The 18,547-nt window shown below is 42.2% G+C and overlaps 1 protein-coding gene across 1 annotated transcript; it reads left to right on the forward strand.

Annotated features, from left to right (window-relative positions):
- The first annotated feature begins 3,592 nt into the window (after positions 1–3,592).
- Positions 3,593–9,687, forward strand: LOC115175917 (terminal nucleotidyltransferase 5A-like). The gene is made up of 2 exons (XM_029735567.1): positions 3,593–5,035; positions 5,651–9,687. The coding sequence occupies exons 1-2, from the start codon at positions 4,610–4,612 to the stop codon at positions 6,428–6,430; spliced, it is 1,206 nt and encodes a 401-aa protein (XP_029591427.1). The 5' UTR covers positions 3,593–4,609; the 3' UTR covers positions 6,431–9,687.
- Positions 9,688–18,547: the final 8,860 nt, after the last annotated feature.

The raw sequence follows: 18,547 nt of genomic DNA on the forward strand, positions 1-18,547 counted from the left end.
TCCATGCAATGAGGATGTTTCCAGTCACCAAAGTATAATGTGACAATTTTTGCATATCCTTTTTTTTCTATGCAGCCCCTGTCAACCATTGTAGAAGAATATACACCTACTGTCTCTATGGCGACCACTCTGATTTGGCTGGAGTGGAGATGGCTGGTGCACAGAACTCTTGAATGAAGGCCAACCCATACCTCCAAACCTGGGTAATACATTGACTCCTCACATACATTTCCAGATGTGAGTTACTATTTGAGAGACTTGTGATCTCTCATTGGACTGTCCACCAATAAAAAGCTTGCTATCCCAGAAAAAGCGTGAGTGAGATGCATGATTCGAATAATGTGCATATGGTTGCATATGGAAGTATGGCTGTGAATGTATCTGATCTGAAGTCTATAATGCTTAAAATCTAAATCAAATCAAATTGTATTAGTCACATACACATGTTTAGCAGATGTTATTGCAGGTGTAGCGAAATGCTTGTGTTTCTAGCTCCAATAGTGCAGTAATATCTAACAATTTACAACAATACACACAGATCAAAAAGTAAAAGGATGGAATTAAGAAATGTACAACTATTAGGACGAGCAATGTCGGAGTCCGGAGTATAAATATATAGTATGTGATGTATGTGGATAGAATATTTAGTATATCTGAAGAATATGTAGGATAGAATAGTATATATACAGCAATATAGGATAGCATTGACTAGAACACTAAAGGAATGGAATTAAGAATATATATAAATATAATATAAGTATTTGGACTAGCCATGTCGGAGCGATTGTGAATGATCAGTGATCTATGTGAATGCGATTGCCTCTGACCCCCTGTTGTGATGAGTGTGACTGTGCAGGTAGGCTCTGGGATCTCTGCTCTGCTGTGGGCTAAGAGTAAATGGGATAATCTGGGTTTACAGGGCTGGGTGGCAGCAGTGACGCAGGGCTTTGCACTGCTTGATAGATGCCCTGATGGCTGCCCCGACCGGAGCAGCCATCAGAGCCAAATGTTTGGCTTTGGCAGGTTTCTCTCATGTTTTGATGGAGATGAGCGTCTGTTTCTCTGATGCTAGCTGTCATGCTGTGCTGCACTGTGCCCTGGAAGTTCAGTCTGGCACTGACATTAGAGTCTGACTAACACTGTGCTGTTGTGTCAGCTGTCTCACTCACACTTCAGTAGAGAGCATTAAGCCCAGGGGGTATGAGGATGGGGAAAACAAGGGATTCAAGACAACAGAGACCGCTAATGTCCACAACACACATTCACAACACTAGTTAGCCCAGGCCAGGGGGTATATTGACCAAGAAGAGAGAAATACATGGTTGCATACAGGGGCTAAACTCATATTGTCAGAACTTCTATGGCTGGACACGTCCCCATCACATTCATAAGACCACTGAGCTAGTCAGGCCTTCCCGAGCCGCTAGGCTAAAGTCCCCTCAACATTGGTAAGACCCCTCCCACATTAAAAAAGACTTGTTTACTATAGAATATTAAAGTACTTACTATAGAGTCCTATAGTAAACTGAAGTATACTGTAGAATAATATACTACACACTGTAGTATCCCTCAATCATGTGTAGTAATTATAATAGAATGTATCTTTAGAATACTATAGTAAATACTACAGTATTATCCGCAAAAAAAGCACTGTAGTAAATACTACAGTAATGTCTGCAAAAATACTACTATTTTTAACTATAGTAAATACTACAGTATTTAAATTGTGTATACCCTGCCCATTCCCCACCCCCACATTGCAATTTGTGCCACACATTAGTGAGAAACCTACATGCCAATTATAGACCACATATTGTGTTTCCTACAGGTTATAGAAAAGAGCAGAAGCTCTGAACTATCCGTTCAGACTCCAGACCTACCTACAGGTTATGGAAAATGAACACTCTCTGTGTTTCTCCAGTAGGTTTCCTGAAGGAAAAAGCCTCCACTTCTATGTCAAAGATAATAAAACAAAAACACTATAGTAAATACTGCAGTGACATCTGCAAAAACACTACAGTAAATCCTACAGTATGCTATAGTCTACAAAAACACTTCATTAATTACTATAGTATATACTACAGTTTTTATTTTACTACAGTATTGATACTATACTTAACTGTAAATACTCAGTAAATACTACAGTATTCACAGTAGTGTTTTTGCGGACGCAAAACACTACAGTGAATACTAAAGTAAAGTCCACGAAACACTACAGTGAATACTATAGTATTTATACCATAGTATACTATAGTATTTTTTCATGTGGGCTAGGATCAGATAAAGCTTAACCAGGCACTAAATCAGGTCACAACTTATACGGTTTTATAGAAATAACCATAGGGTTGGAGGTTAGGAAAGAGAGTGTTTAGGAAAGAGAGTGTTCTTTAGAGAGTTTGGGGGCCTAGTTTAGGAAATGGCATTAGGAAAACCATAATTCGGTATGTGTTGGTCCTATGTGGTTCTAGGAACGCCAAGGTCATGAGTTCAAATCATGCAGGGATCACACACTAAAAATGTATGCACTCACTGTATTAAAAGTTGCCTTGGAGAAAACATTTGCTAAGTGGCATATTTATATGACGTTTCCTCAACACAGCAAGTAAATATCAATATAGGAAAACTGGAACTCTCTAAAAGAGACAAACTGTAGGAAGTGTCATATTCTACATTATGACTCACAATCAGTGGTGGAAAAAGTACTCAATTGTCATACTTGAGTAAAAGTAAAGATACCTTAATAGAAAATGACTCAAGTAAGAGTGAGTCACCCAGTAAAATACTACTACTTAAGTAAAAGTATAAACCATTTCAAATGTTTTTTTTAAGGATAGCCAGGCGCACACTCCAACACTCAGACATAATTTACAAACAAAGCATTTGTGTTTAGTGAGTCCGCCTGATCAGAGGCAGAAGGGCTGGCCAGGGATGTTCGCTTGATAAGTGTGTGAACTGGACCATTGTCCTGTCAAAATGTAACTAGTACTTTTGGGTGTCAGGGAAAATATATGGAGGAAAAAGTACATTTATTTTATTTTGGAATGTAGTGAAGTAAAAGTTGTAAAGTACAGATACCCCAAAAAACTACTTAAGTAGTACTTTAAATTATTTTTTACTTTAGTACTTCATACCACTGCTTACAATATGATGTTGCTGGATATTTTTCAAATTACTCATAGATTTGGTTAGGATTGTGATCTAACTTTTTCCTCTTTCCCATAGAGGGCGGTATGGCAATGTCAACTCAAAGGTAGGCTTTTGCTCCACAATTTTTGTATGGTCAATGAAATCCTGCAAGTCAAAATAACATCTCTTTATAGTGAAAGCCTTACATCTCCTATAAACTACGACTTAACATAATGCGATTTCAACTCAAGGGAGGGCACATTAGGCTGTATTTTCAATGAACTGTGCCTGCATTTCATAAGAGAATATACAAAACTGTAATTTCATTAGCAGGCGTAGATAACGCCTGTGCGGTGTCCCTCTTTCCGTTTAAGGGAAACGGAAGTTAGGTTATATTCTGTATACCTGATAACTGGCTACATCTATGAAAAAAAAAAATATATATATATTTTTTAATGGCTACATCCGCTTTTTTGCCAACGCCGCTATAGTGTCGCTGTAGTTAGAAGTCCGATTTGCTATTGGTGAGCGCACTGTATGTATTGGTGAACACACTGCTCGCTTAAACCGGATGTCAGCCGCACCAATGTGTCGGAGGAGCCAAGGAAAGCCCAAAACCCTCTCCTACCCCGGATGGCGCTGGGACAATTGTTCGCCGTCCTATAATGGGGGTCACGTCCAGTTGCGACAAAGCCTGAGATCAAACCCCAGGCTGTTGATGACTCTAACTTATCTTCGTTCAAATGGTGAGTGGGGTTGTACATAGCATGTGACATTCCTAAAACCTTACCTGCCTTTCAGCGAAAAGCGACGCCCGCAAGCCAAGCACTATGGACAGGTAACGGTTAACTTTGATGGAAAACAAAAGTAGCCAAACTAAACCACATACTTTTCACGTGACAAGTTACATGGAAGGCTTTAAGAATTTATTGGAGACGAAAAGGGAATCAAATATTTAGAAGTTGCGCGTCACAATCCACGGGATTCCACAGAGGGCTGATCACTGCAGAACTTGCCAAGTGCGTATTCATGCAAATGTAAAAAAATCATAGGCGTGCCTTAGGCGATGGAGTCACAGCCCGAACTCAGAACTACTAGCATACCAACAAGCTCCAAAGACGGTGATGCGCACAGCTCGGATGCACTGAGTGACAACCCATGAGGAAAAAGGCAGAAGTGACGACTATCTTTGAGAGAAAATCTTATTTACTGTCCTCCCTCATCTCACGACAAAAGACACGCAAGTCAACTGGAGTTAGCAACTGTCATTTCTTTACTGCGCACTGAGTAGCCTATTTCGCCTTGATTTTATTTACGTTACAGTATAATATAGAGGTACTGCACTCTGACTGAAGATACCGATGTGGATGAAGTTGACATTGCCCCTCTATAGCCTACTGTCACTGCGCGTAAAATCCACATTAGGATACGGACCTGTCTCTAAAGAAACTTCATAGTCAATTGCCGTTTAATTTTCTCCACAATGTCTGAAGAACATAGTTGCACTGGTGCTAGTCCTATAACTGAGGTTGAAAGCAGCAATATCAGCGTTCTCGGCTGGGAACAAGTGCAGCGCCTTGATGCTATCCTGACGGAGACCATTCCCATCCACGGCCGTGGAAACTTCCCCACTTTGGAGATGAAACCCCGACAAATAGTGAAGGTGGTGCGTAGTCGCATGGAGGAGAGGAATATCCACGTCCGGGACGTGCGGTTAAACGGGTCTGCTGCAAGCCACGTTCTTCATGAGGATAGCGGACTGGGCTACAAGGACCTTGACCTAATCTTTTGCGCGGATATGAAAGGGGAAAGTGATTTTCAGATTGTGAAGGATATCGTTTTGGACTGTCTCCTGGACTTCTTACCTGACGGGGTGAATAAACAGAAAATATCACCATTGACTTTAAAGGTAGGCTACATTTTCCTATCAACAGTTATTGAAATCAATCAAATGCCTATTTAGAAATCAATTTCATTGATGAATATGGCCAATTGGGCTTTTACTCACCTTTGCCCTATTGCACGTCATTATGCATGTTATTTCAAAGTGCAATAAGACACGTTTACTGATAGTATAATGTTGGTTTTATCCAGCTAAGAGGATTGCAGTAAGCCCATTTAAAGCGGATCCCGTTTCCTCGGCCACCTAAGTTCCATAGATAGGGCAGCCAATGTTTGCCCCTTATTGTAGGCTACAGAAAGATGCAATGAAAATATGTGCCAATGTAATTACATTTATACCTCTTTATTATGTGGCACTATAGAAGATGAACTGTTCCTGATTTAGTGCTTGTATCGGTTTAATTGGATTTAGGTCAGGAGTAGGCTACAGTTTTTAAATCCATGACAGTTATTTGTTTAAGATCATAGTGGTGCAAAAGCATTTATACAGTATTTTTAAAATCCATTCACAGTTATTCATTTTAACTGAGCAAAGGGCGTTTATAAAGTATGTATACAGTATTTCCATCCATTGACATCTGGAGCTAAAGATTAATTTCCCCTGTGTGTTTCTGTCTGACAGGAAGCCTATGTGCAGAAGATGGTGAAGGTGTGCAATGATTCAGACCGCTGGAGCCTCATCTCCCTCTCCAACAACAGAGGAAAGAACGTGGAGCTCAAGTTTGTAGACTCTCTGAGGCGGCAGTTTGAATTCAGCGTGGACTCCTTCCAGATCAAGCTGGACTCCCTGCTGCTGTTCTATGAATGCTCTGAGAACCCCATGGCCGAGACCTTCCACCCCACCATCGTGGGCGAGAGTGTGTTTGGGGACTTTGGTGCTGCCCTCGACCACCTACGCCAGAAGGTGATCTGCACGCGCAACCCAGAGGAGATCCGGGGCGGCGGTCTGCTCAAGTACTGTCACCTGCTGGTAAGGGGCTTCCAAGCCGACTCCGAAACAGAGATGAAGTCCCTGCAGCGTTACATGTGCTCGCGCTTCTTCATCGACTTCTCGGATATCAGCGAGCAGCAGCGCAAGCTGGAGTCCTACCTGCAAAACCACTTTGTGGGCCTGGAGGACCGCAAGTACGACTACTTGATGACCCTGCATGGGGTGGTCAACGAGAGTACAGTGTGCCTGATGGGACATGAGAGGCGGCAGACCCTGGGGCTGATCGCCATGCTGGCGGTGCGCGTGCTGGCCGAGCAGAACGTCATCCCAAATGTGGCTAACGTCACCTGCTACTACCAGCCAGCCGCCTACGTGGCAGACGGTAACTTCAGTAACTACTACATAGCCCAGGTACAGCCCATGTTCCACTGCCAGCAGCATGCCTACTCCACCTGGCTACCCTGCAACTGAGACAGCACAGGGAAAGGAAGGAAGGAGTGAGAGAGGGGGAGGGAGAGTCTGATTCATTCATACATGTGCTGAATCACTGGGCTGACTCACTGTAAAGTGTTTTTCAGATAAATGAATGAAAAAAAAGGTATCCCCATGACTCACCAACCTGTATTGAATTTCATTTAGTTATGTTCTGTTAGAGAGTGATGGGGGGGGGGGGGGGAGAAAATAACAGTTGGGTCTCAGCTCCTGTGAGGTCCGTCTTAAACCAATGGCAGGACAGTTTACTGTGAAAATGCCACCCTGTCTGACACCTAACCCAAGCTTGGGAAGTATGGGATGGAGTTTTGCCCAATACAATGCAAACAATGATGGACAAGAATGAAAACAGCAGCAGCAATACTTTCATTGACACTGACCTGGATTGACTGACTCTGTTGCAAACTGAAGAGGCAGTTGCATTGAGCGATAGACAGACAATAACGTGTTGCTGCATCTGTGTCCTGTGGTGTCCAGCTGCCTCCATGGCTGTGAGGAGGATGCAGGCCCCTTTGCTCTCTGAGGGGTGTGTGGCTTGCACCCTGGCGCGTGCTGGGCAATGTCCCAGCAACACAGGGATTACTAGAGCACCGTAAAACTCTATTTCCGGTGAGATATCATCACAAGCTTTGAATGACAAAAACGACACCTTAACTAGTAATGATTGATATGAACATGATGTGTTTACAAACCAAAGATTTTTCATTTATTGTTTTTAATACCCAAGTTTGGTGGGGAAGAAAAATTATGTATAATGCTATCTATATTTGTATATGTGAACATGTGTTTTAAGTGCCTAACGCCTATCAGTCGTATAGGTAGAGGAATAATGAGCAGCAGGCCATATCGTTTTGTGAATAAATCCAGTTTGATTTTCGTCAGGCACACAAGACAATGGCACCCCAGAGGCTTGTGAATGTAACCGTGAAATCCTGATACAGTCCGTGTTGATGTCATATTTTTTTGGAAGAAAACAACATATCCCCTTGCAGTCATAGAGTATTAGTCGATGGGGGAGAGATGGGGTTTTGCTGTACTTTGTACAAAGTAGTTTGACCGGTTGATACAAGGCCTTGTGTTAACATTTGCTGATATTTTAAACATTCCAGCTCCAATTAATAATAGCAGTACCTCCTCATAGGTGTGTTGAAGCCACAGAGGCTAGAGCACTATTTTATGTAGCTCTCCCATAGTCATTTTCAGACAAACAAACTCCACAGGAATATTAGTTTGTGCCATAGTGCATGTACAGAGATGGTTTAATATTGTTTTGTCGTTGTTCATGTCGACTTATTCAGTTTCACATGGTTTAAACTTAACTGTATTTTGTATAGGGGTGCTTATCTTTTAACTCACCTTTTGTAGCAAGTTCACAGCAGGCTGAGGGATTGACAAACCTTTGTCGGAAGAAATAGATCGAAAAAAGAAATACAGAAGGAAAGAGAACGGATCGAAAAGGCAAAGAGTCGGTGTGTGTGTTCCTGTGTTGCCTTCTAGGTTGGTATTTGCTGAGACACCGTAGCAGGGAATTACGCAGCTGCCGAAGAGGTTGAACTTAGCCGGGCTGTGTTTGTAGTATATGCGCTCGCTTTGGGTCAGCTGCATACCTACCAGAAAATGTTGTACCAAATGTTTATCTGCCGGCCGCTTGCCCAATATTGAATGAGTGTTCTGCCTTTTGTCGATGGAGAGCGAGGTTGAAGATGTGTTGTTTTTATATTGAAGTACAGATATTGAGCTGTAGGGGGAAAAAAAGAGAAAAAAACTTGTGAAGGAGTGCAAGTGAGGGACAGAGGAAAACGTGAGAGGCAGGGAGCTGGGCTGGGGAGATGGGTGCAGATGGGGAAGGGGTTTGTCTTGCTTTCACCACAGACAGACATGCACAGTGGTAATACCTCTCTCTCCCATCTTAAGAGGACCTAAGCAGAGAGAAAAGGCAGGAGAGAGAGGGGTCCTGGTACACACAACACAACTTTAGGGAGGTAGCCTGTTAAGCCTAGCACTATTTATCATTACCTCTGTGTGTCAGGGCCTCTTCTCTGGGGGACTGAACAGATATCCACGCATGCCTTATGAGCTTTGATAACATTCCCTGGGTTGGTGCACTGCCATGGTATTACTGTAAATGACCTGTTAATTGAGGCTAGGTTAGGCAGTGGTTACATGATCTAACTGCTATGCTGTAAGTTCCAAGCCCATCCGGAAATACTGTCTCATGCTAATTCAGTTTCTCTAATGCCATTTCTCAACATAACCTCTGAAATATGTTGATAGGAATTGATTTTTGACAAAGATGAAAATTAATGATGATTCATCACCAGTATTGTGGGTCTTGGGGTGAGAGACAGTGTTATTAAAAATAGCAACAGCGGTGTGCACTATACAAATCTAAAGTGTGTATCTTTAGAGAAGAATTAAGTGTTTTCACTGTGAATGGGATTCCTGGCTTCCTGCTAGTGTACAAATGGGTCATGTCACAACTCTTTAGGACATCTTAAGGAAACTACTGTCTTTGTCTCCACTGATGAGATCCTACTCTTGTCCTCTCTCCTCTCCCCTCACTCCCATAATGTGTAAGCTGTAATGGAGCTCCCTTAGGGACAGAGTGAATGGACATCTAATGGAGTTCTACAGGGCGGAGGCACTCCATAGGGGATGTGAATCAGCTTAGGTGACCACTGTGTGACTGTAACCTGGGTGGTCAAGAGAACAGAGAAAAATGTACTCTCTACTCAAATCATTCTGTAGACTCCTTTTTCTCTATTTTGCTATTTCACACGTTCTGGTCTAGCATTTTTCTTTTTGACTGTGTACATTTTGATGATATTGTCTGGATCGTGCAGGCGGTGTGTATTCTCATCTCTTCTCACTCTGTGAAATTGGCTCAGAACAGCTCAGCCAGCACCAGTCTACCATGTAGTTAGCAAGCAACACACAGGCTACTATGGGTTACAGCATTGTCTTGTATGCATTGTTTAAACTTTTCACCTCCTATTCATGCAGTCTTTTTTCAATCAAACCTACAAAAAAAGAAAAAGAGCCTGCATCACATGTATTTTTTATAATTGTTATTTTTATAACTGTATCAGACACTACCATGTTGTAGCGCTTTGGAATCTGTGATCAGGTTGCAAAATATCATTTCTCAGCTTACATTTATTTTTGCAGCTCTTGTAAACGTGTCTGTTTTGAAGATAAAGGATGTTTTCGTCATTAAAAAAACCCTCAAAACCACATTTTCATCTCAGTTTCTTGTTTGTAACGATGTTTGTAGAATCTGTGACTGAATTGCGTTGACGATGACACTCAACTGTCTGCTCTATCTAGATTCTGATTGTTCCTGTCTAGCGTTAGGCTATTTCCCCCAAACCACCCCCAACGCTCAATGTCCAGGCTTGGCCTCAATGGTCTGCCCATCAAGGCAACTGACTTCAGGCTTCTTTTTCATGAGAGGGCATCTCTTTTAACTGACACTAGCGATTCAGCAGCTTTTAGAAGGCTGGGTTCCCTGCTTACAGAGGACAATCCTGGACAGATCCTAACAGACCCAAAGGGCACCGGCCAGAGAGAACTGCTCCACCGCTGCCAGAAATAGCTGGTGGTGAGTGTGAGGGATTTGCGTCTACCCAAAAAGAGACTTTAACGCTTTTGTGTTGTGAATATCTTTGCCTGCTCATCAAATTCTCTTTTGGAATTACCCAGTGCCTCCCATCCACACCACTGTAAATGTTGACTGACTGATCAGGCAAGGGCAGGGTAGCAGTGAATGGACCAGTTCTGTGGATTGAAATGGAGCTCTAAAGCAACTTAGCTCTAGTATTGGTCATATGAGTCACATGTCTCATTCTCCCACACAGAGAGAACGCGGGAGAGAGACAGAGTAAGATGAGTAAGGAAGTAAGCTATATTTAGGAGCCATGATAAGGATATTATCCCTTTCACTTAAAATTAAATGGGTGACTGCTCTATGCTTGCAGACACACTTCACTTTTCCAAACCCATCAGAAGACGAGATATGAGAACGTCTGGACAATCTGATCACATGTACCTTCAGCTTCACCAAGATCTCCAATAGCTCCTCAGTGCAGCCAGCTTCAAACACCAGCAAACATTAGAGATGCCTACACAGCAAATTCTCCAGTGTTGAATCAACACTGAGCATGTTTATTTTTTTATTTACATTTTTTGTAACCTTTATTTAACTAGGCAAGTCTGAGCATGTTAAGTATAACACTGTTTCAGTGTTGACACAGGTCCACACTTCCAGTGTTAAATTAACACTTTCCTTAGTGTAAAGCCTTATTTACATATTTCCCAGTGTGCCTTGCCTTTTGAGAGTTTGTAGAGTTTCCACCCATGACTGTATTTGTTAGTGACAGAGACATGCTTGTTGCGTTCATTCATTTTCAGTCCTGTGGCCTTCAAGTGAGATCCTAAGTGAATATGTTATAATTAAAATTACATTATTTAAGACAATACATACTTCATAAGGCCTTCTTTTGAGGGCCTAGTTTTACCTTTATACACTGGCCTGAAACATATGTTTTACAGGTCACACTAGCCCTGCAAGTCACACTATGCTGGCTTGCAAAGTGATGTGTAATTGCTATTGGAATCCAGCCTGAGTGGGGATATTCAACATTTGTCATTTGTATTTACCCGCAAGCCCTATTCAGAATGACTGCCAGGGTTGGGAAGACTGAGATATGAGACTACCTAAAGCAGCTAAACTAGAACAACATTACAGTAACGGGGGCAATACGTCCAAGTAACAGATTGGATTAGTTTAGAAAAATGTGATATTTATATTTAAGTAGCATAAGAATAATTAATTTATCAGTCAATGTGCATGCAAAAACATAGAAACAAACAATAATAAAAAATTAAAAACTGTGATAGAGCATGGTGGGAAATATAACAATGACGGCTGTGTTTTTTTCTTCATCTCTGGTTATTACACCAACACTGGGGTTCTTTTACACCACTGAGTGTTAATTTAACTATTTACAGAGGTCATGTAATTTCTGAATCAACACTAGAAATGTTACATTGAAAAATCAACACTACTTAACACTGGCCAATTTTCTGTGTACTTAATGGCCTGTCTTTGCTTGAAAGGGATGAGAATAGACGAAACAAAATAGAATATATAGCAGACCGTATGCTTGGGGGAGATCCAAGGTCCACCGCTGTGTGACTCTCCAAAAGACAGCAGTAGTGAACATTGGCAATAGTTAAGAGGCTCATATCATTTTTCAGTTAATTGATTACATGTTGTGGGAGGGAATGGGGGAGGTTGTTGTATGACTGAAAAACTGATCTATCTTCTATCCTTAAATTCCCTGATGCAGAGCTCCTCCGAATTCGTTAATGGCTTTTCCACCCGGGAATAGGAGAGTGGCCGGCTACTTCATGGGATTTTCTCTCTCTCTCGCCCTCTTGCTCGCTCTCTCTCGCTTGCTCTCGCTCTCTCCCACATTTTTCCAGATTAAGGTTTTTATGGAATAAGCCAAGAAATGTTGGATCAATACTCGACGGGGCCGACCCACCATGCAGAGATGAGAGCCAATGTTGTGATTTACGACGTGGTCTAGTCATTACAATAAAGCAGCAATTTTCTCACTTGGAAAAGTGTGAAATGGACTAGATACGGCCACGATACCTCACTTTGAGAGGCGCTTGTAAACAAATTCCAGGTGGGTGAGTTGTAAAACATTTAGGGAGCATTAATCAGCTATGGCGAATACAGCCGTGCAGAGAGAGAGATGTCAGAGTCACCGAAGGGTCACAGACAGCCAGTCCTAGACTACTGTTTCTATTGTCTATGGGGAGAGATCTGTGGTCAAATGTATCAAGCATTTCAGAATAGGAGTTCTGTTCTAGTTATCTAATTCGCTGTCATCTTAAAGGCAAAACTAATCCTAAATCAGCTCTCCTACTCTTAGACTCTTGATATACAGGCCATGATCTACTCCTGTTTTTAGAGTCTATGGGCAATTGCTCTGATGTGGGAAATATACGACGTCATTCTCCAACATATTCATATAGTCTACCTATACTCACAAGTCATCTCATCATTGTAGAACGGTGTTACCTTGGTATTCATTTTTTAAATTACATTTTTTTCTCGATTGCTAAAACACAAAAACTGGTTCCTGTAGCACAAAAACCCATACTCTTACATCATTCCTGAAAACACACACACATTTCCCATAACCATAAACACTATTCACCTGTTTCCACACGTTTCAATATTAAAAACTCTTTCTGCAAAACCTTACACAAGTGGCCAAATAAATAATTCATTGCACTATATATTCATTCAGCAATCACATGCTCTCAATATAATTAACTCAAGTCCTCACAACCTAAACTCAAAGAGCACACATTTCTCCAGGTGCAAACATTAAGCCTCAAAATTGTTTCCACACCAATCAGAATTGCAGAATCAATAAATAGGGCCTAGAGTCATGTGCTTTGGAACAATGGATCCTAACAATGCCGAAGTTGCTAGACAATAGAGAGGGCGAGGACAACAACAACAAAGAGAAGTAATCTCAGATGGAATCTGTGCCACCCTAGTCCATCGTGTGCTCATACATGGGAGGACTATGAGAGAAGCTGGACAGCTAGTGCAACCCAACCTAAGCCGCTACATGGTTGCATCCATTGTCCGTACTTTCAGAAGGAAAAACGGGTAATATGCCTTGTTGTTACTGTGATACATGTAATGTTGTAGTGCATATAGACTGAATCTCCACTTTGTTCTCAGTGTAGTTTTTACAACATTGATGGATGACCATAGGTCAGTAATGGTAAATTTCATTTTTGCAGAACTGAGAACTGATCTATTGGAGGTAGGCGGAGACTTCTCACAGCTGAGCAGGAGACTGCCCTGGTGAATATGGTGATTGCCAATAATGCCATCCGTTTCTGGGAAATTCAAACCCATATAGTTGAAGACCAGGTAATCTTCCAAGGAATTGACAGCATCAGCATTTCCACCATTGACCAGATCGTTCAGAAGAACCACATCAGGACAAAGCAGCTGTACCGTGTGCCTTTTGAAAGGAATTCAAACAGAGTTAAGGAGCAACGATTCCAATACGTGCAGGTAATTGCTGTACTGTACAGAATTTTTACAGTATGTAGAGTATGGCCCATCTCTCCAGCATATCAATACAGTGCAGTATAGTAATGCGTTACTGTAACTGCAGTACACAATCTTTCATTCCAGTATAGTAGTACACTACAGTACTGTACTTGTAGTACAGTAAAATGTGTGTCTTTTTACTTCTGAACAGAATCTTTGAGCTGGATGCCATGGCTGACCCACAGGAGTACATCTTCATCGACAAGGCAGGGTTCAACCTAACAAAAAGGCGCAAAAGGGGGGCGCAACATCATTGGTCACCGTGCCATCATACAAGTTCCTGGCAAGAGGGGAAGCAACGTCACCCTATGTGCAGCCATCAGCAATCGTGGTGTCCTCCGCTGCCATGTCAAAGTTGGTCCATACAACATGGCACAACTCCTTCAATTTCTAGATCAGCTGCACAGTAACATTCTTCAACAGGAAGGGGAGCAAGGGGAACCAGAACAAGCCCAATATGTTGTCACTTGGGATAGCGTGAGTTTCTTCCGGGTTGCTCTGGTTCGCGCCTGGTTAAATGACTACCCCAGGTTCACCGTTCAATTTTTGCCAGCATATTCCCCATTTCTGAATCCGATTGAGGAATTTTTATCAGCATGGCGGTGTAGAGTGTATGACTGCAACCCCTACGCACAGCAAAACCTCCCGGAGGCAATGGTGGATGCCTGTGGTGATATGTCTGGAGTCTATCCAGGGTTTTCTAAGGCACACAAGGGCATTTTTACCATGCTGCCTGGCAAGAGCAAATATAATGTGTGACGTTGATGAGATATTATGGCCTGACCCAGACCTGAGATGATGAGAACACTGATGCTGATGCTGAGTAACCTGTACATTTGCTGCATCTGGAAATAAAGCTTTTGGAAATTGGGTATTTTACTGTGCATGGACTCTCCCTTACATGTTTTGTCAGTGTGACATTTCAAAGGTCAGGTTTTGACCAAAACAGCATATAAGGTAGTATTCCCTTATCCACTATTGTAAGAGGTATTTATTACAGTAGTTTTGAATTTCTCTCACCAGGGTGTTCCTGAAAGGGTTATCTGGATAGTCAGTGCTGTGATTTTACAAAGTTCCAAATGATTTCTCTGAAAACCTATTCTAAACACTTTGGTAGCAGTGTTTTGAATTAATCCCTCGTGTGTAACAAACAGTCGTGTAGTCTGTGGTTTTGACAGCTTGTGTGTGAGTTGTCTGAGGGCAAAGTTTGAATTGGGACCCAGAAGTTAGATGTTTGTACTGTTGGGTGTGAGTTTTTAAAATTGTGTGTGAAGATTTGAGAAAATGGTTTTGTGTCTAAGCCATTGAGAAAAACTGTAACACCAAGTACAGTAACAATTCCCACCGGGCCAAACCACCACAAACTGTCTATTCTGTTCTGCTCTATTCTTTTTAACCATTCACCTTATTCTATTTAACCATTGGCCTTCTACAATTGAATCGGGTGATTTAGGAACTTAACACGGCTCTGTATTTCAACAGTGCCATGCCACTATAAACATCCTAATGATGGAAACATGTTGGTTATAGCAGTAAACCTCCTCAATAGTGCCATGACTGTCATTGACATAACCAATATGCCATGTCATCTCCATCATCCCATTGAGAATAGACCATGACAATGCAGTCTGAGTGACACAGAGTTTTTCCAAAATAACACACAGGATGAGGACAGAGTGAATCCTCCCAGCTGAAAGATATGAATTGATGAAAAGTAGGACAGTCAGGCAGGCACCCATGCTTTTGTTGAGGGAGGTGTGTCGACGATCAATGACAAAAGGTAACAGGAGGGCACACAGCCTTAATTGTGTTACTGTGTGCTTTTCTGAGAACAGGCACTCCACTCAGTGCCAGTACACCTCTTACTTCATACATGCCTCTAGTGTGTTGAGTATAGTGTGTTATCTTTTATTATAGATAATAGAAAAACAGAAAGAGAGAGACACGAAGAGAGAGGGGTCAGAGGAGCAGGAGTATCAAAGGGAAGACGAGTGGAGAGACGGGGGAATAAAGAGAGTCAGAGCAACTGAGAGGAGAGAGTGAAGTGAAACAGGGATACAGGGAGAGCAGGGGAATCTGTGAGAGGACGGAATGGTAGGGGGAGAGAGATTCAGAGAGAATGAAAGGGAAGAGAGAGAGTTGGAGACACTGAAGGAGAGGGAAAGCAGTGCAGAATAGTGACATGCAGTCAGGGTAGGTAGTGCTTACCCTGTGATAATCTAATACAAAAAGTATGTTATGAAAAGCCAGATAATGTTTTTATGATATAAAAAATGATATCAAATTTTGTTATCTGATGTCTTTTGTCAATGATTCTGGTGGTTTTTATAACATTTATTTTTTGTTGCTAAAACTGCACCAGGGTGTTCATGCCTTCCTTTTCATGAATTCAAATCGTTGATGCACACGGCCATTCCGGACTCCAGTCACTGCTAATGGACAGGGTCATCATAGGCATCGCTGCTTTGCCTAGCTTCATTCGTTGCATTGACGATTTCATATTTTGCTCATGCGTATTGCCTAAACATTGTGTGTGTAAACATTGTGTGTGTAAACCTGGGGTAATATATTACATTTTATTGTCACAAAGACCAGATAGGTGCAGTGAAATGTGTTGTTTTACAGGGTCAGCACCCATGGAGCAAATTAGGGTTATGTGATTTGCTCTAGGGGACATTGAGAGATTTTTCAATTTGTTGGCTTGGGAATTCAAACCACCAACCTTTTGATTACTGGCCAAAAGCTCTAACCACTAGGCTACCTGCTGCCCTAAGCTCTGCACATTTGGGCGTGTCTACATAATTTGGTGTTCGCATCCCTTGAACTGAACGTAGCTGGCAAAAACAACCATTGGAGGGTTCGAAGAATGGAACGTCAAATATAATGGGTTAAGACCAGACATAGGCAGAATACAGGAGCTCTATAAGACGTGACTTTATTCATGACATGCAACCACCATCTACAGTGGGGGAAAAAAGTATTTGATCCCCTGCCGATTTTGTACGTTTGCACACTGATAAAGAAAGGATCAGCCTATAATTTTAATGGTAGGTTTATTTGAACAGTGAGAGACAGAATAACAACAAAAATATCCAGAAAAACGCATGTCAGAAATGTTATAAATTGATTTGCATTTTAATGAGGGAAATAAGTATTTGACCCCCTCTCAATCAGAAAGATTTCTGGCTCCCAGGTGTCTTTTATACAGGTAACGAGCTGAGATTAGGAGCACACTCTTAAAGGGAGTGCTCCTAACCGCAGCTTGTTACATGTAAAAAAGACACCTGTCCACAGAAGCAATCAATCAATCAGATTCCAAACTCTCCACCATGGCCAAGACCAAAGAGCTCTCCAAGGATGTCAGGGACAAGATTGTAGACCTACACAAGGCTGGAATGAGCTACAAGACCATTGCCAAGCAGCTTGGTGAGAAGGTGACAACATTTGGTGCGATTATTCGCAAATGGAAGAAACACAAAAGAACTCTCAATATCCCTCGGCCTGGGGCTCCATGCAAGATCTCACCTCGTGGGGTTGCAATGATCATGAGAACGGTGAGGAATCAGCCCAGAACTACACGGGAGGATCTTGTCAATGATCTCAAGGCAGCTGGGACCATAGTCACCAAGAAAACAATTGGTAACACACTACGCCGTGAAGGACTGAAATCCTGCAGCGCCCGCAAGGTCCCCCTGCTCAAGAATACATATACATGCCCGTCTGAAGTTTGCCAATGAACATCTGAATGATTCAGAGGACAACTGGTGAAAGTGTTGTGGTCAGATGAGACCAAAATGGAGCTCTTTGGCATCAACTCAACTCGGCGTGTTTGGAGGAGGAGGAATGCTGCCTATGACCCCAAGAACACCATCTCCACCGTCAAACATGGAGGTGGAAACATTATGCTTTGGGGGTGTTTTTCTGCTAAGGGGACAGGACAACTTCACCGCATCAAAGGGACGATGGACGGGGCCATGTACCGTCTAATCTTGGGTGAGAACATCCTTCCCTCAGCCAGGGCATTGAAAATGGGTCGTGGATGGGTATTCCAGCATGACAATGACCCAAAACACATGTCCAAGGCAACAAAGGAGTGGCTCAAGAAGAAGCACATTAAGGTCCTGGAGTGGCCTAGCAAGTCTCCAGACCTTAATCCCATAGAAAATCTGTGGAGGGAGCTGAAGGTTCGAGTTGCCAAACGTCAGCCTCAAAACTTTAATGACTTGGAGAAGATCTGCAAAGAGGAGTGGGACAAAATCCCTCCTGAGATGTGTGCAAACCTGGTGGCCAACTACAAGAAACGTCTGACCTCTGTGATTGCCAACAAGGGTTTTGCCACCAAGTACTAAGTCATGTTTTGCAGAGGGGTCAAATACTTATTTCCCCAATTAAAATGCAAATCATTTTATAACATTTTTGACATGCGTTTTTCAGTTTTTTTGTTGTTATTCTGTCTCTCACTGTTCAAATAAACCTACCATTAAAATTATAGACTGATCATTTCTTTGTAAGTGGGCAAACGTACAAAATCAGCAGGGGATCAAATACTTTTTTCCCCCACTGTACCTAACTGCTAGCTGTCAGCAGGCAAACAGTGAGTTTTGGACTGTCCACTTGTCTGAAACATCATTACTAATTAACAGATGTTACCTGGACTTTTACACATCTTGATGTTGGACTTTTGCTTTTTGGACATAATGGGAATGGGGCTTCTCCCACCACTCAATGCGTGACTGAGCCTTGGTTTTTACAAGATGGATGCAACTAACTACAACAATTCTACATGGGGGCGCACCAGTGCAAGGGGATTCTGCTCTCTGACCGGGTGGATGCCCTAATTGATGGAGGAGCCTACCTGTGTTCTGTGTGGGGGGATAACTGTTCTACCAGCTAATGTTTGTGTCTAATGTGACTTTTTGTGTCCGTGTGAAAATGGAACCAAT

This window comes from Salmo trutta, chromosome 3 (genome assembly GCF_901001165.1).
Source record: "Salmo trutta chromosome 3, fSalTru1.1, whole genome shotgun sequence".
Taxonomy (NCBI): Eukaryota; Metazoa; Chordata; class Actinopteri; order Salmoniformes; family Salmonidae; genus Salmo; species Salmo trutta.